The sequence below is a fragment of the Calonectris borealis genome, chromosome 25 (assembly GCF_964195595.1).
Source record: "Calonectris borealis chromosome 25, bCalBor7.hap1.2, whole genome shotgun sequence".
NCBI classification, from domain to species: Eukaryota; Metazoa; Chordata; class Aves; order Procellariiformes; family Procellariidae; genus Calonectris; species Calonectris borealis.
This window is the reverse complement of record NC_134336.1, coordinates 2,783,780-2,808,219: the sequence shown is the minus strand read 5'-3', so window position 1 is coordinate 2,808,219 and position 24,440 is coordinate 2,783,780. Positions and strand designations below refer to the sequence as shown.

At 43.3% G+C, this 24,440-nt stretch overlaps 1 protein-coding gene across 1 annotated transcript; it reads left to right on the top strand.

Moving 5' to 3' along the window:
* Nucleotides 1–736: 736 nt before the first annotated feature.
* Nucleotides 737–22,866, top strand: PTP4A2 (protein tyrosine phosphatase 4A2). The gene is made up of 6 exons (XM_075173223.1): nt 737–980; nt 9,205–9,882; nt 11,493–11,585; nt 16,656–16,786; nt 18,849–18,923; nt 20,074–22,866. Exons 2-6 carry the CDS (start codon nt 9,787–9,789, stop codon nt 20,180–20,182), a joined length of 504 nt encoding a protein of 167 aa, XP_075029324.1. The 5' UTR covers nt 737–980; nt 9,205–9,786; the 3' UTR covers nt 20,183–22,866.
* The last annotated feature ends 1,574 nt before the right edge of the window (nt 22,867–24,440 follow it).

Below are 24,440 nucleotides of genomic sequence, written 5' to 3'. Positions count from 1 at the left end.
ACCCGGGCCGGTTCCCCTGGGACACGGGAGCCGCGGGCCCGTGTCTCTGCCGGGGCGGCCGCAGGGCCCGGCGCCGCCGCGGAAGCGGAAGCCGTGGGAAGCGCTGGGCGGGCCGAGCCACTGAGCCGGGGCGGGCTGTACCACTGCTGCTGTGCGCTGGGGGGTGTGTGTGTGTGTGCTGGCGTGGAAGGGCCCGCGTGCACATGCGGCGGGAGGGCCAGTCCAAGTGCGCCGGGGGGGGGCCGGGGCGTACCAAGGGTGACTGGGGACAGCAGGGCGGCGCGTTTCGCTTCGGGCCGTGCTCACCGGGGGCGGGCAGGCGAGGCGGGGCGAGCTACCCCCGGGCTCTCGGGCCGCGCTGGGAAGGGCCATACCAATGCCCTAGGGGGGGGAAGCGGGCTGTACCAATGCCCTAGGGGGGGAAGCAGGCTGTACCAATGCCTGTTCCAACAGCAGTGTGATGGAGAGACCCGTTCCCCGCGGCACGGGGAGGGGGACCCGGCTGGTGGCACGGCAGCGCCACGGCGAGCCGCGGCAGTGGGGAGGGAGGACGCCCCAGCGTCGCTTATGCCGCGTCGGCATGCCCGGAACACCCCCGCGGCGGCGGGGGCGGGTGGACGCGCCCGGCGCGCTGAACCGGGACGGGGGGGGGGGCGGACCGTACCAATGCCGGATGTGGGTGTGAGGCGGGCCGTGCCAATCAGCGGCGGGCGGGCCGTACCACGGGGCGCGGGCGGGGAGGGAGCGGCCTGTGCGCGAGGAGCCGTCTGGCGGCGCGCGGGCTCTCGGGTCTCTCCGCGCGGCCGGGCCGGACCGGGTCGAGCGCAACCCCAGCCCCGTCACGGGCCCCGCCGCCGCCGGGCCGGGCCCGCCGCCGCCGCGCCCCCTCCCGCCCCTTCCCGCTCCTTCCCGTCCCCCGGCCCGGTGTGTGGGAGGCGCCGGGCCCGCTCGGAAGAACGCCGACGCGCTCAATGCCCAGGGTGAGGGGCCGCGGTGGGGAGGAGCTGGGGGGCTTCGGGTGAGGAGGGGCCGCGGGAGGCCGGAGCCCCCGCCCCGGGGCGGGCCCGGGCTGCGGGGCGGGGGTGGGGGGCAGTGGCTCCGGGGCGGCCTGTGAGGGGGCCCCCCAGCTGCTTGGGAGGTTTTGAGGGTAATCCCCGGCCTATGGGGCTGGTCCGGGGGGACCTCCCTGGCCTGGAGAGTCTCCTTTGGCCCCTGTGGCTGATTTGGGGGGTCTTTTGTGCTCCGCGGGCCCCGCCTGGTCTGCGGGTCTGGTTTGGGGGGGTCCTTGCTAGACTAGGAGGCTCTCTTTGGTTTGAGGGGCTGGTTCGAGGGGGTCCTTCTTGGTCTCGAGGGGATTTCCCGACCTATGGGCCTTGTTTGGGGAATCCTTCCGGGCTTTGGGGGCTCCCTTGGCCTGAGGAGCAGTCTTGGGGGCAGCTCGCTAGCCTGTGAGGTCCTTACTCTACTTTGGGGCTAGTTTTGGGGGGTCCCCCCTGCCTGTGGGGTTGGACTGGTATGAGGGACCCCCATGGCCGGTAAGGCTGGTCATAGGGTGGTAGCCCTTGCCTGCAGTGTTGGGCTGCTTTGTGAGGTGTCCCTTCTACCCTTCTACGTGTAAGGCTGTTCTGGAGGGTCCTCCCCGTACCTGTAGGGGGGGCTTGACTTACAGTGCCCACCTCCCAGGTCTGCGGGGCTGGTTTGTGTGGGTCCTCCCTCAGCTGTGGGGCTGGGATGAGGGGACCCCAAAGGGATGGTTTAGGGAAGGGAGCCTGCCTTGTACCTGGGCTGGGGGGGGATGTTCATGAGGGGAGTTCATTGCCCGTAGGATTGCAACAGTGGGAAGATAAGGAGACTGCAGGGGGGTTGGTGTGGGTGAGTGTGGGGGGGTCTTGCTTGTACCTGTATGGGGGGCATTTGGAGGGGTTTCTTCGAGGGGAGAGAGTATTACTTATTCCTGTGTATATGTTCGGATGGGGGAACACTTTGAGAAAGGATGGGAGGGTTGGTTTGGGGAAAAGGGACCTGGAGGTGGTCTGTAAAGGATAAAGAATTTTTCTGGGATCTGGGCTGGAAAATGGAGGGGGAAGGCTGGGAGCAATGTTGGGGGGGGGAATCTTTCTCAGGCTGGAGGGGGGCACGTGGAGCTGGAGAGGAAGGGTGTCCAGGATGTGGCGGTTTTCCTGGGGTTTGAGTGGGGGCAGGGTTGTGAATGCCGAGGCCGGTCTGTGTAGATATAGGGCTGCCCTGTGGGATTTGGAGCTGCCTGGGCTGGAAGGGGGGAGTTGATGAAGTCTGGCCAGGGCAGTGGCTGAAGAAAGTACTGGTGTTGCTGAGGGTGGTAAGAGTGGCCTGCAGGAAGGCCTGAGAGAGGGAGTGGTGTACGTACTGGGAATGGCTGTGGTTTGCTGCTTAGGGCGTGCTTTGGTGGGTGAGGAACCCTAGTTTTTGAGAGCTGGAGGTTTGGGAGGTGTTACGGTACGGGGCTGATCGTAGCAGTGGCTTCCACTCAGTTGCGGTGATGGTTCCTCGTGGTTCCGTGGTGTGATTAGTCACGATCTGCTTTTTGTCTCGGGGCAGCTGTGTGCTTGTTGGTTTCAGTGTGAGGAGGAGTAAGGCAGAAAGTTGGCTTTTAAAGGCGACTGTATAAATGGAAACTCGCTTCAAAACTCCCAAAATGAACCAGTCAGGTTCTGACTCAGAACTGCAGTTAGTATTTAAAGAAGAAAAAAGATAAACCCACCTCTAGCAGCCAGAAAACTCTATCCCCTTATGACTCAACATGTAGAAATACTTAGGTTTAATGAACTCAACTGTTGGAAAGAAAAGATTGGTTGGAGCTAAGGTAGGAGTAAGGATCTGCATATGTATGGATGCACAGGGTCTAGCTGTGATATTTTTACGTGCATCTCTCATAAACATAGGTGATTGGCTTCAGGTTTAATTACCTGCAAATACCCATCATTCTCTTCCACACAGCATTACTTAAAACGATCTTCCTCTGTCAGAGCGGAGCTGAACTGTGATCGCAGCCGGTTTCCTCCCGCTGGACTTTGCCCCATGGTGGAATGCCGTGTTGGTTAACCGTTGTGAGGCCTGGGAGGGAGAGCGCTGGTGTGCGGCCCTGGGGAGAGCCAGGCGATACGTGGCTTGTGGAAAGGCACATTTCTGTCCTCGCCTTGAGGAAGACGATCCACAGCTGAAGACGTAGCTCTTGAGATACTGTAGTGCAAGCAGATAATTTTTGTAACTGGTGCAGGTTGTGTATTTTGATAATATCTTTGGAGGAGAAAACATGTTGGTGATGTACCATTACTGAACTAGCAGAGAGGAGCTCTGGTGTCTGTTGTATTTGGCTTCATTTGACAGCTTCTTTGCCTGTTAGAGAGTTGTAGATTTAAAACAGCTCTGTCTAAACATTGAAAAATAGACCTAATGGCTTGAGAATCTGGGCTAGAAGTTATTCTTTTTGACGCATGTGAAGTGCTAGATCAGGCTGGCACCTCTTTAGGCCAGTATCTGGCTGATGCATATCATAAGAGCGTATAAAATACCTTTATAGTGGCTGTTGACTTCGGTATCACCTCGTGGCTCATTGGTAATTGTGAAGGGGTAAAGGAGTCTTAAATCTCTTGATCCTTTTTTTCTGTTATAACACTTGAGATGCTGGGTCGCTGTCTCTATTCAGGTCACTGTTACGTGTACCTTTTTGTTACCCCTTGTTTCTCTCTGTTCTGTACTAAAAAGTTAAATTCTTTTTTGTTTCTTACACTGAAAGTCTAGCTCTGCTCGAAATAATAGACTGTGGATTTTAACAATTGAGACTTTGTGGATGTGCAGTGAAATTTATCAGTAAGCTTCAGTTTCGACTGTCGGACTGAATTTAACTGCCACAGAAGCATGGAAAAGGAGCCAACTCTCCACTAAGTCATTTTTCCGGCAGAGGTATACGGCAAATTCAAATAAGCGAGATGAGTAAGATGCAAGTAATTCAACTCTGTAACTTCATAGAATAATATCCCTGTTGCTGAGTGATGTGAAATTGCTTTTAAGTCCTGCTTGACTTGTTAATGGTTTTTTGGGGTTTTTTTTGATACTTCATCTTGAAGTGTGAGAACATTTAGTCTGAGTTGTCAGGGAAGCTGATGATCTAGCAGGACTGTGTTTCTAAAAACCAACAGTTGATACAGCTTAGACGACTCAGCATTCTGATTTTTAGGAATGAGTTGTTAGTGTCTCATACTCACGAACTGTTGCGTAAAGTAACTTTTAAGATTTTACTTAAATGTAATTCTGTGACTTAAACAGGATAATAGCTTAAATTTCTTTTTCTTAGCGGGGCGTTTTGGTTTTGACTTCAAACACTTTTAGTAACTTTAAACTTTTTGGGCATGGTATGTAAATAACATTCAAATGTGTCTTCTGAAGGGATTTTAAAAGCTAAATGGTGGGTGGGGAAGGTGTTAAAAAAATTCTGTATCTGAACCAGCATTTTTAAGTACGAAGCAGGTTCCACCTCACAGGAAAGAAAAGAACTGAAGCATAAAGCACGCATGCCTAACAATTCTTTCTGAAAGAGCTAATGCAGGATCTAATCACTTCCCACTGCCGAGCTCGCCAGGATGATGATCTCTGTGCATTGATGCCTGTGTCGGATACTGTGGTTTGACCTCACCCAAATTTAGGCATGGCAGCTAAACTTTTTCTGCGTAGTACTCAAAATTGAGTTTTGCTGCAGGATTCTTCTCTTGCTGAGTAGTCTTGCATGATATATTTGACAGTTCTTACTGTTTCCTGATGTGTCACTTTTAAGTTGAGACTTCTTTAATCTGGACTTTTTTTTTTTCTTGCTAAGGCAGATCTCTATCTGCTGCCGTGGGTTTTATGGCCTAGGACTGGATTAGTGCAAAAGGAAACGAATGAGTCACCCGCAGAACTTGTCAGCAGGCTGGGAGGGAGCTCCGCGGCGGGGGTGGATGGGGTGGAACAGTAAAATTTTTGACCTCACCCCTCTCCAGGCACGTGTCATTCTGAGCAAGCTTCCTTCAGAGAGCGTTCAAGAATTTTTTCCAAGAATGTTAGTTCCAGAGTTTCTTTTCTCTGTATACTAGGAGAGTATATTTTAGAAAAGGAGGTTGCTTCAGTTCTTGCTAATGCGTGATTCCACTGTTTTAAGGCTCATTTTGGAGGTCTTGGTGAATTCTTTCACTTGAAAAGCACCTTGTGCTCCAGACGCAACAGGACATTTTGATCGTGTGTGGATAGAATGTGGGTCACTTAGCAGGGCAGTGCAGGAAGGGGAAGTGAAATGTGACGTACGCAGAGTGTCAGGAAAAGCCTGGCTGGGCTGCAGCGTCCTATCAGGATGGCAATTTTTATGGCATCAAGCTGTGTACCGTCAGTGCACCGAGGTGCTGATTTCACCTGTGTAAGTGCAAACCACAAGAATGGGGTTTTATAGAAGAGGAAAAAGAGGAAAATTCAGCAGCTCATGACTTCGTTAACATCAAATGTGGATTCCCACTTACAGGAACAAAATTAGTTGAGATGGTTTGAAAATACTGGTCTTCAAAACACTGAAGTATTCTCTCAATACTGACTGACAAATTAGCGGGCTTTGCTGTGCATCCTGTGCACTGGGTTATTTTGAAAGGTGATCCGAGTGACCTTTCCAGAGGTATCTGTGTTTTGCAATCTCTGGAAGCTGCAGCTGTTGCAAGCTGTTTCGTTGTCTCAGTGTAGCTAAGGCAGCACTTTTACTGGTATGTTTTGAAGGAGATGGTGGAACTAGGAATTCCTTACGACGTTATTACTTGTTTTTCATTAGACCTTTCTCCCTGAACTTGTATATGCTCAATACAGAAGAGCAAGCGACTTGCTCTATTGAAGTATCTAATTTAGGAGTCAATGCGATGATAGACGGGGCAGCCACTGGAGATGAATATTGTAGGTGTGTTGGATTTTTACTTAAGGCAATCGCAGGTGAAGCTTCTATCAAGTCAGGAATTCATTTAACCGTTCTCTCTTAAATAGTTAATCACCCTGATTTGTTTATGCTAGTTAATACGACTGCCCCTTGCTTATGTTTTAAGCATATTCTTGCATGTTCATAGTAATTTGAAAGACATTCTTCTCAAATTGGCCTCATGAGGCTTTATCAAGCTCTCTTGGCGTGTATGGCTGTGTGAGCATGAGAGGTGGGGAGCTCAGTGCTGTTAGTTATAACTTAAATTAGTCCTGTCTGTAGGTGCAGAGACTGTCACAGCTCACTAAACTTGGTTGTGTAGATAGGCATCTTGATTGATGATTATTCCTTGATAATTATGTTAAACAACATGAGGAACAGACTCCCAAGCATATCTAGTTCTTTTCAGATGCATGAGTGGCTATTGCTTGGCTTGTTTGTGCTGCTGTCTCTGCTTTTTCTCCTCCGGTTCCTGATGAAGCTGTTGCACCTCATTCGTGGCGTTGACGTGCTGGATACTTCTGCTGCCTTTCTGCGGCCAGCCACGTAAAACATGTTCTAACTTTTTGGTTTCTCTCCATGTGCTATCTCGCTTTCTAAGTATAAAAAGTTGAAGGTTAATTGGCTGAAAAATTATTTCTTGTTTTATGTTGTGCATAGACCTGGTTACTATTTATCGTTGTCAGTTTGATAGTGCTCAGTTCTCTTGGGATTTTGAAGTGCAAATTTGCTTGCTAACACACCAGGGAGGAAGAAATTTTGAAGTATTTACTTGGGGAGATCCGAAGTTATAGACAATAGGGTTTTTCCTGTTTTTCATTTTCTTAATTAGAAGCCTGGTTTTTCTTTTTAAACTTTAGCTTAACAGCAGTTGAAAGTCATGGGAGGAAGGGATGTATATGTCAGTAACCAAACTGTTTTAAAAATAGGGTTATGTGCTACATAAACTTATCATCCTTCTGGAAATCATTTTTCAGACTTAAATACAGTGCTTTACATTTTTTAATCACTCCTTAGCTATTAGCTAATTAAATGCTTCAGTAATATTCCTTTGGGGAAGGTAAGATGGTGTCATTCCAGTTCTGCAGACGAGTTGAGCTACTGAAAGTGGTTTGGCCAAGGTCAGATTGCGAGCAGCTGCGGATCTGAGAGTAGGACTTGAGTTGGTGACTCCCCCTGCCATACTTAATTTACTGGAACATGTCATCTCCATGTGTCCTTTCTTAATGACTTGGTAAATAGTTTTTACAAAAGACTTTTGAAATAATTGGGTTGAAATTCCCTCTTTGATTTGCTTGAGGGAGGAGAAGTGTAACCATAATGACTTGATTTGATACAACTCGCAGTGCAAATAGCACTGGATGAGGCTCTTCCAACCAAATTATTGGTGCTGAAAAGAAAAATGTTTAAAGGATTTGTTTAAATATGACACAATAGCTCTTCCTCTTGTGACAGTGTACTTTGTAATGCTGTAAGCCTCTGGTACTCAGGATCCAAGTTTTGATCTCCTATGCCAAGATCTGTTGACCACTGTTTTTATTTAAATGACCTTGTTACGTCCTAAAAAGTTAGTTTTGAAACTGTTCCTGTAATGTAAGTCTGTAGGTCACTCTCTAGGACATGTCGGGCGACTGTGTTCAAATGGGGGAAAAACAGGCCAGTATTTGCCTGAAAAAAGACTTTCTTGCATCGAGTTTTGCATGTGTTGGACATATGTGGATGCTGTAGCTTCAGCCATTCTGCTCCTGGTACATCATAGCTATAGCAGACTGTAATACCTTGTAACAAAGCCTTTGCTTTGAGGTTCGGTCGTATATATGAGAGAGTTGTGACAAATGTGCAAGCATTGACAACTGTAAGGACTTGAGTATGATGTGTTTAGATGGGACTTTTCCATCTGGGGTGAGACTTAATCCTGTAGTCATTACGCTGATAAAATATTCCAGGATTCATCTTCAAAATTTGTATTTCAGTCACTCGGAATAAGAACTGCGTTAAGGTCGGGGGAGGTTATTAAAAATATCTTTGTTCTTGCCTCTGGCAACCTAATTAATGTATTTTTTTGGCATTGAAAGCTGTTCTTTAAGGAAATAATTGCTGTTCTTTGGGTGATTTTTGACTTCATGTCAGTGAAAAAGGTAATTTTGTAGTACTTAATTTGACTATTTTAAAGTGAGGATCTCATTAAAATGTTGAGCGCACCAGAAGTTTGGGGTGTGAACTTCCATGCATGTGTGTTTTTATCCCTGATTGTATTCACTTGAGCGTGCCACGTTGACCTTGAGTTGCAGGTTTGTGACTTCTGGCTGCTAGTTTGGATTTTATTCAACTGATTTAAAACTTTTTCTTTAAAAAAGAAGTGTCAGTAGTGATTCTTTGGCTTCATGCTTTTTAAACGCAGTGAAAAGCCTTGTTGCTTATGTAGTATTTCAGCCTTAAATGAGTTGAGCTAGTTTAGGTTAGCTCCGTTTTCATTCCCCTAAACTTCATGGTAGAATTACATTTTCCATCTTTTATTGTTGTTGCTAAAACATCTATATTTTGTATCCTGTGTGTTAGGACTGGAAGTTGCCACTGTCTTAACGCCCTAGTCTGTAAACACAGATAAGGCTGAGAATAACTAAAAGTTATTACTGCTAAATGACCATTTGGTTGCTTTTGAAATAACTGATTTCTGGAGGATATCTCCCTGCTATTGTTGGGAGTTTGGCGATACAACAATGTTGGTGAAATTTATCCGCTAGTAAAAGCTCCAATATGTGTCAGTTATGTTCTTATTTCTGCTTGTACTGCTTATTTTGTTCGAAAAATTAAGCTATACCAACAATATTTTTTACATATTTGGGCTTAAGCCAGACAGGTTAACAGGTATGACTGTACCAACAGACACTTTCAAGCGTGTACTTGGCTTTGTGCTATTTTCTCCTCTTTTAGGGCACCTGGTTGGGAGGGAGGGGCCGCAGAGAGCACAGAAAGGTTTCCTTGTTCTCTGTTCCGGTGCCTGGCTGCCAGGAACAGCAGTTACAAGAAGTCCCGTGTCTCTGGGCTAGAGCTTACTCTGTGCCGAAAGAATATCCAGGATTACAACTATCAGGACTCCAGTAAAGATTGATTTTTGTTTGTTTGTTTTTTAAACATAGTCTCATCTAGTCTAATTTGAGTTTCTCTGGGAGGGTCAATATTTGGTGTTTCTGGAAGTAGAAGTGACAATTCCTCTTACATAATATTTTTCTTCTCTTCAGGTGTTCTGTTGGAATATACGTCGCACATTTATGGCGATTCTGAGTGTGAGGGCAGACTTCTGCCAGGCCCAGCACAGCATCCTGGCTGACAAGTGAGCTGAGAGCAGGGGGTTCTACGTGCCATAATTACTTTGCCTTGAAGACTCCAGACACAGCGACACACTCAAATATATGGGATATCTTCTGCACATTGGAAGCATATTCCTTTTACTGACTCTAGCAAAACTAAGCATCAAGAAAACAAAGTGGAGAGAAAATCTGCCCTTACTTTTTTGCCTCACCAGTGCCTAAATGTAGAACAGGCTGCCTAGTCTTGCATGTAGTCAGAATTTTTGGAGTCTGAAGGATACCACCTGCAGTAATTGAGGCCGAAGTCGAATTCAAGTGGATTCTGAAGCAAACCTGCTTTTCTAGAAGCGAATTCTTTAAGGAACAAACACATCAAAGCAAGCTCTGATCAATCCCAGGCATTTTAGTGGTCTTTTTAATGTTTTCTGCTGTGAAACGTTTCCAAGGTTATTGATTTTTTTTTTTTTTTTTAAATTTTATTTTTTTGGCCCCTTACACGTTTTGTTTGCCATTATGAACCGTCCAGCCCCCGTGGAAATTAGTTATGAGAATATGCGTTTCCTGATCACTCACAACCCAACCAATGCAACCCTCAGCAAGTTCATAGAGGTAAGGCAGTCAAATAAAGTATCATCCTTCTTTCCTTATATGCTCATAGTTTCTGTAGAAGTACTGAACAGTCATTCTTCACACCTGTTGCTCAATGCTTTGGCTGTATGTTACATGTCACTTGAAACGTAAGGCGTTTTTATCTTTAATATATTGTTCGCAATCTCTTGACAGTATGAGAAGAGAATCCACCGATTACTTTTTCCAAAGTCCTGCGTTTCTTTAATTGCGAGAGGCTGGATGAGCTTCCATTTTAGTATACACACATACCCCCTCGCCATCGTTCTTGTCCTGGTTTCTGAAGGACCGCATGTTCTGCGATTCTAAACATTATTTTTCATTAAATAATGCAGTGCTTCTAATATATCGATCTATTGCTCATCTTTTTGCTTTTAAAGAAGTAGTTAACAGAATTGTAACTGGTTTCTGACTTTTCTTTTCCCTTAGAGTAGGATTAAGTGCAATACTTAAACTGATGTTTTAGTTTACAGGATGTATTCTCAAACTGCCCTACCAATCCCAGGATTGTGAGAGATTTCAGGTGCCAGAATTTATCGATGAAAAATGACATCTGCCTGGGTCGAACTGTGGGAAGAGTCAATTACGATGGGCAGCAGATCACACCATTACTGACACAATAAGATCTTAAATATGGCAAAATTTTATATTCAGTTTTCTGAAAAAGTAACAGATGGTATCATCAGAGACGTAGTAGTACAGTGTATTTCTGCATTCGAGTTTGCACCAAACCTGCTGTATCTTTGTGCCCTTATATCTTATATCTAGAGGACTTTTATCTCGTGTGTGCACGTCTTTTTCATTCCAAAGAGATCCTGTCATCTGATACTGATGTCTGACTGGGGCTATTAACAGACTTCCATCATTTAGCAGTGTGCTCTTCAACATGAGTCTGCTCAGATATTGGTGGCTAATTTTGTCTGAAAGCCACATTCTTTTGGTCTTTATATATAATTTTTTTCCCATTATTGTGGATTGTGTTCCTCTTTCAGGAGTCTTGACTCTGGAATAGATATTACTGCTAATTGTTAGAAGTTATAGGGATTCATTCCAAACATGAGAGGAAATTCTGCTTGCTGTATGAACCTTCAAAGTGAACTGGAACAGCTTTTGTTTGATCTTCTGATTATTTATCTAGCACAATGTGCTACTTATAGTGCATTACAAGGAAGCTAGAGTATGGTGGTGTGTGTGTTCTGTTCCTCCCTGCCTCAAAATGTCAACACTGGCTGAAGCAAACAGTTCCAGGCTTCTATTTAAAGAGAAGAAGAAGCTGCATGGAGAATATAAGCAGCTATTTTAATTTTGCTCTTATATATGCAATTTTTTTCCACCTTGGCATTTCCCTAGAGAAGAAGAATTCGGAGGTGTTTCCTACTTACTCCTGTCACTTGTAACCCTTGTCCTAACGCAGGCCATAAACCACCCTTTCTGAGTTGGCCCTTGCTCCTTCATTGTGTAGTCACCTTGGAGCTGTGCAACAGTCGCGGTACCGCTGACTCTGTGTAAAATGTTTCGTTTTGTAGCTGATGAGAAAGTTCTTTAATTCTTCACTCTGTCAGTGTGCTCACATGTTTTCCTTTTTCTTAAAGGAGCTGAAGAAGTACGGAGTGACAACCTTGGTGCGAGTTTGTGATGCCACTTACGATCAAGCTCCTATTGAAAAAGAAGGAATCCAGGTTCTAGTGAGTTGCCTTTAAAACTGTCTAAAAATGAAAAATCACTTGTCTAAAAGTGGTGGGGGTAGCCTTTGTGCTTTGGGCAAGAGCTTATGACTGTTTCGAATTGGCCAAAAGCAATGTGATCCCCTGCATCAGCTAAAGCTGGTTTTGAGAAACTTGCTGTACTTTTGTGAAAGGTACTCGCTGATTCATTACTATCGCCTGAGCACTTAGAAATGTCTGTTCCTGGATTTCTGGATTTGTTGAGCTATTTTGGTTGCCTTTTAGTGACTAGGTCGATACTAATCCAATGTTCAGCCTTTGTGGTTCATACAGCTCGGTTTGGTCCTTTTCTCTAGATACAGCACTTCTTGGCTTTACCGTTGACCTTCTCAGGATACAGATAAAACTCACTTCTCTCGCTTTTTCAAAAAGTGCCACCTTTTGAGGCTATAGCTGACACGTTAATACAGGCTTCCACGGACTGGCTGTAGCAGGATATTGATCGATAGCCTCATCACTGCTCCCCTCTAAATGGAGCCTGGCTGCTGGTGGCTTGCCTGTTCGGCAGGTGGAATTCCTTAACTGCTACTCAGAGTTAACATTATGCAACGACTGTGTGACTGTATCGTCTAGTATTCCTTTGTGTTTTAGGGGAGGTTTTTTTAATAGGTGTGTGCTCATACTAAGCTTGCAGGCGGTATTTTTCCAGGCAATGCTTCTGAATTATTATAATGTGTCAGATATAATCAGTTTATTTTACTGGAGTGAGTAATACTCTGTTGTGAGGCCAGAAATTGCATCTTACCTTCTTGTTGCAGGTAGTCAGTCTTCTATTGCCTCTTGATTTTTATGGCTCAGTTGGAGGAAAACTTCTGCAGTTTTCCATTAAGAGAAAAACTTGTATCCTGGCATATCTATGAAAACTCCATGTACAGGTCAGTCAGGTTTCTTGGCTGCTGGCCCTAGTAAGCATTTACTCCAGTTCCAGGCAGCCATGTGTGCCTCAGTGGTGTTGGAAAAATCAGTCACGACAGGGCTACTAGTGCTCCTAGGGCTGCGCTCTGGCATAGCATTTTTGTTGTCTCTAGAGCTGTCTTGGACTTGAGCATCACAGTATTTTCGGACATGCTGCTGTGAAACCTCTAGCTCGTAAGGTTGCCAGAGACTGGAGGGATTAAACTTCTGGTGTGGAAGCCCTCAGAGCCCTGATTTAAGCTGGGGCTTAGAGTATTTCTGTGTTCCTGTGCCAGAGCAGAGATCCGAGTTCTTCCTAGAAGCCGTAGAACAGTTTTGCAGGTGTCCAGCTCTGCCAGGGTGGCTGCCTTGTGAGGCCAGCTGACCTTGGCTTCCGCAGCTGTGAGCGAAATCCACCTTCTCTGGTCCATGGCCGGGGCCTCTGGGGCAGCTGTGGGAGCCGGGGAGTGCTCTGTGCTCTGGAGCCTGCGATTCTGAAATAGTTCGGGGATTTTGGTTCTCAAGAAACTTTAAAAACTTGGTGTTGGCTAGGTTTGAACTGAAAGCACTTTTTTGAGGAAACTTTTCTAAAAACTGGAAATGCTGTTTCCGCCAGCTCTGCTGAGCACCGTTCTGTTCACCGTTTCGCTTTGAGTAACACATGCGAGAGTCTTGTGTCTGTACACATTTGCCTCAGCTAACGAGCCTCTCTGCGTTTGGTACATACCAGTTCTTGCTTCGTATTCCACTGCTGCAGAGGCAAAACAGGAGAGAGCATAAATCCACCAGGCATCTGTTAAGGGTAACAGAAAGCAGGAGGTGACAGGGAAGGTTTGCTGCTAATGTCATCGCTGATCCTGATGATCCCAGTCATGAGGTTGTCTTAGTAATTTACTGTATTGCAACAGTGTTTTGCTATTCGAGATAAGTTTAACTAGTCACCAACATGACCGCCTCCTGTATCGCTTTTCCTTCCTATGAATGCATGCTTTTTCAAAGCAGAGTCCTGGTGCTGTTCGGAAATGGTATTTAATTACCATCTGGCTGAGAAAATAACACGTCACTATTTGAAGCTAATATTTGCTTGCAAAAATATTATTAAGAACACAGCCTGAGAGAGATTAGTGTCTATTTTAAAACTGTTGAGGTCAGAAGCGTAGTGAAACCCCTGAAAATGAGAGCATTTTAGCAAAGCCTGCTCTCATGCCGTGATACAGGATCGTGTACTGGCAAGATGGGTAGAATGTGGCAGCTAGAGAGTTGCTTTGGCAGATGGCATAGTGAGAAAGTAGAGAATTAGATGTTCCATGTTTGAAGTAGTACTATTGCATGCGCATGTTTATCAACAGAGATTAAATCCAGGAGACAGGAGGCGGGGATGGATTTAGTTTCTGTGGGCTTCTGCAGTTCTTACGGTTATGTTCATGTGTAAGGTCTTGTAACATAGAAATGCTACATCGGAAAAACTGTTAGGTTTTTTTCTGGAAGTATTTTTGCACTGGCTGGCAACCAAGGAGGCTGCGATAGTTTTGTTCATCTTCAGGATCTAAGACACGTTTCATTGTTCTGCTCCTATCGATCCTTCGTTTACTGTTCATCCCCGGATCAGACTTTCTTTACCCTCTGTGCCCTCCGGGATGGCCACTGCCTGAATGCTAGCAGTGGGGAGTGGGGAGTGCCCGTGTTAGAGATGCGACTTCATTGCCATCTGATATTTGCTGCATCGCCACGGGCTCTGGTATTGCAGGTGGGAAAGTTCCACGCTGGTGGCTGCGGTCCCATCCCACGCATATGCAGGCAGTTCCGGGAGTGTTTTGCTGCTGTAACTTCAGCGCGAGTTGCACACGGGTTTTGAAGAAAGGGGTCTTTGTCACTTTAAAGTCCTGTTACTACTTCTTGGTCATCTCACTTCTGCATTGCCAATCCTGCAGTCGTTGCTGACTGACAAACCCGGAGCTGTTCTGCTGAATAAGGCTGCTCCAGATAAAGGGTAAATAAGAATAACCCTTTCCTGCCTATCATCCTACCAGCTACTGCAGGGTGGCACAAAAGAGCTGTATTTTCTGTTTGTGCATCATCCTCATTATTAATGACTGTTTTGGTCATGGAGCTTAGCAATTTGTTTTCTATCCTGTCCGACAGGAATTCGGAGGTAATGCTGGCAGAACTCGTAATCAGGAAGAAACTGCAAAACTTTGCTGCAATTACTCCTCCAGTCCCAGAATTATTCTCGTCCCTCATGCTGGGCAGTATCCCATGCAGCAGTGTTTTATCAGTGCTAATTTAATGTCAGCGGTGTACCATTCCTGGGAAGGTGATGATCTGTGGGGAGATGACAATTGTCATGAATTCAGGCAAGCGCAAGAGTTGTGTGGACACAATGGTTAACATGTAAGCTAAAGCAATGTAGTAACCTCTGTATTTGGATTGAAGGAAAGGATTTAATTTAATACAAAACTAGGACACAACTGACATGTAAATCCTGTTCTTTGCAAGGCAGTTTCAGATGAAAGCATCTGGCAATGGGTAATGCCTCTTTTCTTGGCATTACATCTCTTCCTGGGACAGTGGATGACATTAGGCCTAAAATAATACAGCTAGCGTGGTGCAGCTGAGTGGAAAATCTCGTAAAAGCCTTTCATTAAAAAGAACATGTTTTACTTCAGGATCTTGTTTCTATAGTCTTTTATTTTTCTGTGTTGTCCCAGATACTTTTAATTTCCCATTTGCTTTACAAAAGTTCTCTGCACTCTTCAGACTTTGTGTATTTTTCTGAATTAATCACATATAAAGTTATTTCAGTAACTTAAAAGGTTTTTGGTTTTGTAGTTCCAAGATGCAAATTTCCACCTTGCAGCTTTTTTAAGTGCTAACACATTTATAAGGTGCTCTTGGGCCGAAGTCTGTGCTAAGCTGTACTTGCTATTCAGGAAGTATTAGGGTAGCAATAAGTGCATTTCAAAATGAAGAGTCTGGCAGATTTTTACCTTTTGGTTGTACTTGTTCAGAGTTTCTGCGTGCTTCTTTCAGGCTTCAGAGGACATTACTTTGTGTTAACCTGTTCTCAAGGTACTACATGAAAGACTTGTTTCTAGCCAATGAGGGAGGAAGAGGCCTCCTTTCAAAGCAATTTCCCTACAATTTGGAGAGGTGGTTGAATAATACGAAACTCTGGCTATGAGTCTGTCTTGTAAAATGCATTACAGTCGTCTAATGAAAAGTGCTAAATAACTACAAAGTATTATTTTTAACTTTGCATGCAGGAGTGCTCTTTCTACAGCACTCCCTGTGTCTGAGGAGATTATAAAGCATGTGATGTTGTGCTTGGTCTTGAAATATAGGACATGTAGTACTCCACTTAGCACAAGTTCCAGGAGAGAGCTGTGACCTCGAGAAGATGGGAAGCTTCTCACATGTAATTTTGTTTTACTGCCGTGTTGATGATATTAAATGTGGCCTAGGCAGTGTAAATGTTGGCTACCCCTTTAATAGGCAGAAATGTAATTGTAAATGCTGATTAGTTGTTGACTTTGCCTTTGCTAAGCACCCTTTTTTTTTGCTTGTGAATGTGGGGTTTTTGACTTGAAAATAGCCAGGTAATTTTAACTCTCTTGCTTATTGGATGCATGGCAGCTGGACAAGCTGATCCATTTGAGTTGTTATGAAGTACCTTCTCCTCTGCTGATCCCCTTGAATTGTTATGAAGTACCTTCTCCTCTGTACAGAGTCTGCATTACAAATAGTATTTTTAAAAGGTTGACACGACTACAGGCAAAAGTCTACAGAGTTCTCATCTTTCAAATGTTTATTTGAAATGTCTATTGATTTTTACATATTTTTAATAAAATGAGATTTCAAGGGCAGTTATTTTTCTAAAAATTCTATGCTAAAAGGAGTTAGTGTAGAGTTTTATTGAAATTTTATTGAAAAGTGCAATTAAATGGTTGTTAAACATTTAGCGTCGCGTTGTGATATTGACTTGCAAACTTCTGTGCAACCAGAAAAATACCCACAGTACTGTTCATGTAATACGCACTTCTTGCTGAACGGAATATTTTCCTTCTCCCAGTTATGGTTACCTTCCTGTTGATTATGAATTGAAATCCATATAGCTAATGTCCTTTTTTCCCTTCAAAGGACTGGCCATTTGATGATGGAGCACCACCCCCGAATCAGATAGTTGACGACTGGCTAAACCTGTTGAAAACCAAATTTCGTGAAGAGCCTGGATGCTGTGTCGCTGTTCACTGTGTTGCAGGGTTGGGAAGGTCAGTATTCCACTGTCCTGTTTTTATACTGGACTTAAAGTTAATTTGTTTGGGAGGTAGGTCATGGAAGGTCTTAAGTAAATGCCAATTTCTCTGTTTTCTCCCAAATAACACTTTAAAGCAACATCATCAAATTTGTGTCATTAAAGCAAGAGAGACTTATTGCAGCTTAAAAATTTGCAGTAATTTCATAACTCTGATCCACAATGAGAGGATAAGCTTGGAGAGGTTGTTCAGAACACTTCTGTCAATCATGAACGACACGAGCAGTTAGAGATGCTATTAATTTGAAAGTATAGGTCTTTCTGCCGAAACAGTAAAATCTCTTGTGCTTCTTGACAAATGCCGTATACATGTGTAGTACAATTTCTAAGGCTGTACAGTTGCTTTTTTCATTTCCTCCTGTTTTCAACTGGTATACTATTAAGCATGTGGTAATTAAAAAAAAAAAAGCATTTAGAAAAACTGGTTCGATTACTTTCTTAGTCTAAAGTGGCTTCACTTCAGTGGTAAGAAAGAGTTAGGCTTGTATTTCTTGCTCACATGCAGACTGATGTTTCTCTCCTTACCACTCAAAATATTAACTTCCTTCTTTGGGAAGAACTTCCTTTCAAGATGAAATAAAAAAAAGACTGATTTGGGAAAGCTAAGTGCTACATTCATATTCCCAAATGTAATCTCTGAATGTTATGTTTATCCTATGGGCTAGGAAGAAATGGAGCTTAAGTGTTAGTATTCCTACTAAAACCATGGGACTGTTAATATTTAAGGATATGAATGAGTGGGCAAGAAAGGTGGATTAAAGAAATCAAGTAAGCGCAGTTGGAGTGCGTCAAATTTAAGAATTTCCACCTCTAGAGAAGAAGAGATGGGGGAAATGAAGAGGTAGAGGGAGAAACGGCCAATATTTAAAGACACAAGAGCCAGAAACCCAAGGCAATTAACATTTGTTTATCCATTTCTGCTCTATTTTTAGCTGAGGAACATCTTTAGGAAGGTGGCCATGTGCAACTCAAGTGTGGTTTGTTTTTTTTTCTTCCAACTCTCCTGTTTCTTGCATAATGCCAGGCCAAAGAGTACCAGAAGCTTCCTATCTTCTGTATGTCACATAAACTCGTGTTGTGTATCTATTCCTTACAGAATGACCTTTTTGCTGTTGTTCTCAGACTACTTCTGGCAGAGCAAAAAGCAAGAGCTTCACAGATTTTGCTTTAATCTGGAAAACTGTCTACCTGTAGCAGGGAATGGAACTTCAACTGTAGTAAAATGAGACAGCATTTTTTTTTTAAGTGACTTTTGAGGTTTCAAATTGTTTCCTTTGGAAAGCGAATAATTCTGTTCATGCAGGTGCAGCATGGCAGTAATAGTGAGAGTTGTTTCTCTTGAACTATGTTTTTGTTTAGCCATGAGTAAAATTGCTAGCACCTGTTTAATCCTCTACTACTGTACCGTCAGAGGTGCCTGTTGCAACTGCGTGTGTTCAGTGGGGTGAACATCAATCCAGGAGGAAGTCAGTGTGTACCGTGATTTCGGCTTGTTTGAAAAGCCAGCTCTTTACACTTAACCGATTTCCAAAATGCGGACCCCAAAGTAGAAGGTTTTACTCTGTTGTCCCTGGAATGCCCAGTTCCGTGTGCAGCACATAATTAAAAAAACCCGAACGATATAAGTCATCTGTTCAGTGCTTCATAGATCTCTCTCACATACAGCTAAATCTACGGTGTCATAAGAAGCAAAAAGCATGCAAGAGGTATTACACACTTGTTTTAGCAAAGTAGAAAATTAGGATATAGTGAAATGAGAAAGCGTAAAAATCTAGAATTATTGTTTTGTGCCCCAAACGCTAAGGAGCTATTGATTTTTATTTTTTTTGTGTGTGTTGGAAACAGCTGTCTACTAAAAGGAATTTTACATTAGGTACTCAGCAGGCAAATGTCTTTCTGTAGATAATGCTTAAAGAGAAAATACTTAAGCTATTTGTTTATAGATTAATTTGATGTATTTTGAGGGGTTCAATATATCATTTCTCCAGATCTTCCTTAAATATTGATTTCTCCTTTAGGGCTCCTGTACTGGTTGCACTTGCTCTCATTGAATGTGGAATGAAGTACGAAGATGCAGTTCAGTTTATAAGGCAGTAAGTTAAACTTCCCCATTCTCAAGAAATATCTCAATTTATGTTGTATTTGAACAGCATGCAAATTCAGCAAACACTTAGATTTCCTATTTGTTTTCTAGTAGCTATATCCTGACAATAATGGGCATGACTTTGACATTAATGTTGAGGCTTGCACCCTTTCCTCTGTTTAGAGATGAGGATTAAAAGGTGATCTCTCTCTCTCTCTCTCTCTCTCCCCCCCTCTCCCCTTAAAAAAAAATCTGAGCTTATATTAAGCCGTTGACCTAAGACTCAAAGAATTTGAACTTGGGGAGAAAAAATGTCTAGTCTGGGGCTGTAAAAATTGTGGATGAATTGGACACGGACTAATTAATCCTAATTAAAAAAAAAAAAATTTCTAGTGAGTTTGGGCTCCCAAGCAGAATTTCTACAGCAAGTAGGCGAGCACCAACATACCTACAGGTGTTGTGGGTGAGTGTGTTATCCACCCAGGAGATGACAGAAACCACCTGTCTGGAAAATAACAAAACTTATAAACTGAGACTGCAGGGCTCTGTTGGTTTAGTGGTAACGTCAGATCTTGAAATGAAGCCCAGCAGGTAAAATTATGTTGAATGAGCTTTGCCAAAAAAGCAATTCTTCCTTTTATGGATTCCCAGGGTCTTCAGTTATCTTTGTAAACTGTATTGCTGTCAACAGATTTTTCTGAATTTTTCCTTTCTTAAATTCCTTTTTTCTCTTCCTGGGTATGGTGCCTTTTATAGCGAGAAGCTCTTTTCTGAGAACATCTTATGTATTTGTGTCTGGATGTCATGGTCTTTATTTACTAGCTAATATAATAAGTAGCACATGCATCTCAAGGAAAGGGTGACCTTGATGTTGTTCAGTGACTGCCGCTGGCGGTGGAAATAAACTCTCCCAACCCAGGAAAATACGCTGAAATTTGCTAACTGGATTTTGATTTTAATACTGGCATGTAGGTGATGAACAGCATGTGCTGGCCCGGTTTATCCTTCCTCAAACTGTCAATGGATACAGAACCAAGCCAAAATGCTGTTTTATAGATACAGAAAAGCTTTGAAACGGGGACTAATCTGCTTTAGAATGTATATGGTGATTGAAGCAGTACTTTCTTCATTGATATGAGCCTTCATTCTCTTTGTTTCAGGAAAAGGAGGGGAGCTTTCAATTCCAAACAGCTGCTTTACCTTGAGAAATACCGACCTAAGATGCGATTACGCTTCAAAGATGCCAACGGTCACTGCTGTGTTCAATAAAAAAAAAAAAAATCTCAAACGAAGGCAGAAGTTAGCATGGCTGTTTTCTGGACTCTTGGCACCTGGAAATGTGAATCTGGAATCAAACTACGTCATCAAATTAGTGGTGGAGTCAGTGCTCCTCAACCTCTGTCGTAATGGTGGTGGTGATTGAAAAAAAATAAAAATAAAAAAAAATTAAGAGAAACATTTCAGTGAAGGATTGTTTTCTCCTTAAGCTGCAGTTTGAACATCTGCAAGGAGAAAATCAGTTTCTGAACCTTCTGTATTTTTAACTTTTTAAGAAAAGAAATAAAGTAAATTTTATGTCTAAGGAAAACCAGCAGAGCATTGGCTTGTGCAGAAACTATTTTCTTGATTTGAGTAAAGTACCCCACAGTTAGGGCCTGATACATTAATTCCTATGGGACTCTTTTAAGTGGAGTTGCCTTTTTTTTAACCTTGCTGGGACCTGGCAGAGAGACTTGAGGAGGAGCCTTTGTTGCTGTATGGGAGCAGTCTGACAGCCTTAAGCCCACCCTGGGCATATTCTAGAGATTCGGTGATGTCGTGTTGTATGTCTACGTGGTGTTCAGACTCTGCAGGTGTGAAAAAACTTCCTGGTGGGCTTTAACAGAAGACTCACTGCCTAATACCTTTGGTGAATCTGCTAAAGGCCTTTTCCGATTGGTGGGAGATAGTGCTTTTAACTGTGTGAGTGTATGTATGCATGCGTGTGTGTGTGACTTTATGTGTGTGCATGTCAGTCTTATTTTTCCAAAGAATTTGGCTGAAATGTTAATTGTCTTTCTGTTGCTAGATAGAAAATCTATCCCGGCAGAAGACTGATGTTCAAAAGTGTCCTAGGTGAGCGAGGGGCAATTCGGACAAGGACTTGAAATTAATTTATCTGTCATAAAGAAGAAGAAAAGGCTTTTTGCTGCTGTCCAGATTCTCTGCCTTGCTGAACACAGTAAATCAGGATTTGGGGGGAGGGTCTCATTTGTATTGTATATGAGGTAAAGATGGTACGCACACAGAAATGCGGTCCATGAATAAATGCCTAGTATGGGTATTTTCCCAGACTAGCCCTCATGTACAGTTCAGTTTAACCACTGATTGCCTTGTTATTTTTTTATTAGGCTCTTTTGGAGGGAGAATCTCTAGTTGCACACCAACATGCCTATCATGTATTCACCACTGGCGGACCATAAATGTGCTGATTTTTGGAGTTTGGACTAGCACTATGTTCTCTTTGTAGGGCCATTGGTGTTGTCAGTGAATTAATCAAGACAAGTCATTTTACAGCCTCTAATAAGCAGTTTCAGCCAGGCTACTTCTACCAAACACGTTAACTTAGTGCCCTGCCCCAGTAGTGACCTCATATGCTTTCAACTTGGCATTATGTCTGTAATAGTCAGCCATTGAAGGCTTTGAATACAGGATTAGGGTCATGTTCTCCTGTGATCTTTTGCTGTGGAGCACCAAAGGCTTGTGTCGGTCTGTGCCTGTAGGAGGTGTAGACTGGTACCCATCTTTTACTGATACCTCAGCTGCTGGCAATGTGAACTGCCCTCACAGGATTTCTTCCTTTTCTAGACTTCTCGTTTTAGTCTGCAGCTTAACTGCGCAAACATTTTCAGAACACAAGTAATGGACTTTTAGAATTCTATTCCTGGAAGGGATTTATAAATTTAAGCAAAAAATAGTGGTACTTGTCAAGCCCCTCAGATATGCCAAGAGACCTGTTTGAGGTCTATGGCTAGAAAACGCTGCACTCCAAGAAACTTGGTCTGTACCCTGACTCAAGCTGTATTGTTGTACTGAGTTCCTTCCTCCCTTTAAGATGTGTGACATTTCTGATTTCTTTAATAGATAAAGGAGACGCGAAAGTGTTTGTGATGTCAATGCCTACATTAGGGAAATAACATATCTGGTAATGTTTGAGTCCATGTGGAAGGTAGATGATGCTGAAATTACCTAATTCTGGCCTTTACCTTCCCCTTGCAAACTAGAAGCCTAATGTCCTAACTGTTTCTGCAAATTAAAATTGATGTCTTTAGTAAAATGAAATACTGGTAGTTAAAGCCAATTTGACAAATGATGGAAGTCAGATTGGAGGGGGAAGTGTTGAGCTGGATTAAAAACCAAACCCCAAGCTCTTCTGAAGAACAATAAAAAAAATTTTACATGCTATATGTATAACTTTGCATTCTTCCCCCTAGTCTTACTCTGATTTATAATGTACTAATTGTCATATACTATGACTCTGCAGCCTTAATTGAGGAAAAACAGTGAAAAGTGCAGACTGTCATACAGTGTAGACACAAATGGGGGGAGTGTAATTGTGACCGATGTCCGGTAGGCACAATACTTGGTTCAGCACTTGAACGTAGTGCAATAAAGCTCTTGCAGTAAAATGTCTTCCCTCTGGCTCTTGATGAATTTATTGCAGCTCATTAATGTTAAGTGCTTTTCTTTAGCCTGATTTGTAAAGGCCTTCGGACAAGTTTGTCCCTGCCCCTTGCATTACGGATCACCACTGGGTCCTACCTGGCTTGGATTTGCTGGTGACTTGCAACTGTTGGGAAAGGGTGTTCAACCTTTGAGAATAGGGAGCAGTGCTGCAGACAGGAACCGTTTTCTTACTTTCAAATTACCTGTTTAAAAATGTGTAAACTTACCTTTAAAAAAAACAAAACAAACCCCCAAACCAAACAACAGCTCTGAACTTGCCCGGGAGCTGTGAAGGATCCTTTGCAAAGCTTTCTTGTGCCCTGGACAAGACTAGACACCATGTCACCTGGCAGAGCTTGAATGGGGTGATTGTTTTGGGGTAACAATGCGTCAGTTCCCCTTCCTCGGTAGTGGAATGCCACTGTGTTGATTTGTATAACTTATTTAAATAATACTAAGGTGCTATTTTCTGGGCTTCACAGATTACAATCCAATCAGCTTTGCTGCCATCAAAGAAACATGTTACTGGCAAATCGGTATCGTGTTTCTAATGTTTATCAGATTTTTCCCACTAGTGTACCAGAACAAGTTTGTAGTCCCTGTTGGCAATGAGTTAATAAACCACTTTGACCGTGAGACTGGCAGCAGTAACTGTGAAGTTCCATCTCCTCTTTCTGGGAGGATGTCTTTGTTTGTTTTTTGTTTAAACACCAAACTCTTGCTTTGTTTGTTTTTCAAAGTTTCTACCTTTTTGGTTACCATGCACAAAAGCGAAATGTCTTGCTAATCAAAGTTTGCTCAATATAAAAATATCATGCACTTAATTGGAACCGAAATATTCCTGTTTGATATGAGTTACTTGTTTCTCTTGTTAATTTTTTTTTCACTAACATCTAGGCAGCTTCAGCTACTGATACTTAAACTGGAGATAACACTTAATCACATGTATATTTATATCACTGAAGATGCTACTTTTAGAGCAATTAAGAATGATAAGCAGAGTGGAGTGACTGCATGGGGAAAGAAACTGCAGGAATCATGGTTTGCACTTCTATAATAGTATATGTTCTTTTAACTAAAAAATTATAAATCATTTAACTTAGTCTTAACGCTTGTAAATCAATTCCAGAGAGCATTTTAAGTGCATGTTTCTTCGGGGAGGGGAAGATTAGCTTTTTGTCAGTGAACAGATCTGAAGTAAAATGTTAAGGTTACTATCAAACCTGCTGTCTCTCTAGATTTGTGTAGTGTCACCACTCTAGACAACAGTGTTCATGTGCAAGCTAAAGATGGCCAGAGCCTTGGCTCTGGGTTGTGACGTTCCCCAACAAAGACAGAAGGATACTTAGGCACTTGGAGCACACGGTTATTTGCAGTCGAGGTCCGTAGCAAGTTAGGAGGCTCGGGTGAGTGGATTGCTGCGTTCATCTGTATGTCCTGGAGGCTGGCTGGGCTGAATTTGCAGAGGTGTAAACTTGGAGGTATTAGGTAGTCCCTTGACTCCTCTATGAAAATGAAGGTGTCAAGGAATCCTGTCTAGAACTGGATTTATGTCTGACTAAGTCCCAAAGGGACGTAATGGGTAATGGCTTTCACAGGTGTATCTGGGACACCTTTCATTTTAGGCTGTCCAAGGGCTATGTAGACACCGTTACCTTGGTAGCCCTATGTTAAAATATTTTTGCAAACCCCAAAACCTTTGGTATGGAGCTAAATCTTAGGACCTTCCCTTGTTCTGACTGCTTGTTTCATCAGAACTTAAATCACCATTGTCAATGAAGGAAGTGATGTAAGTGAAGTCTTAATTGTTTTGCATGCCGTA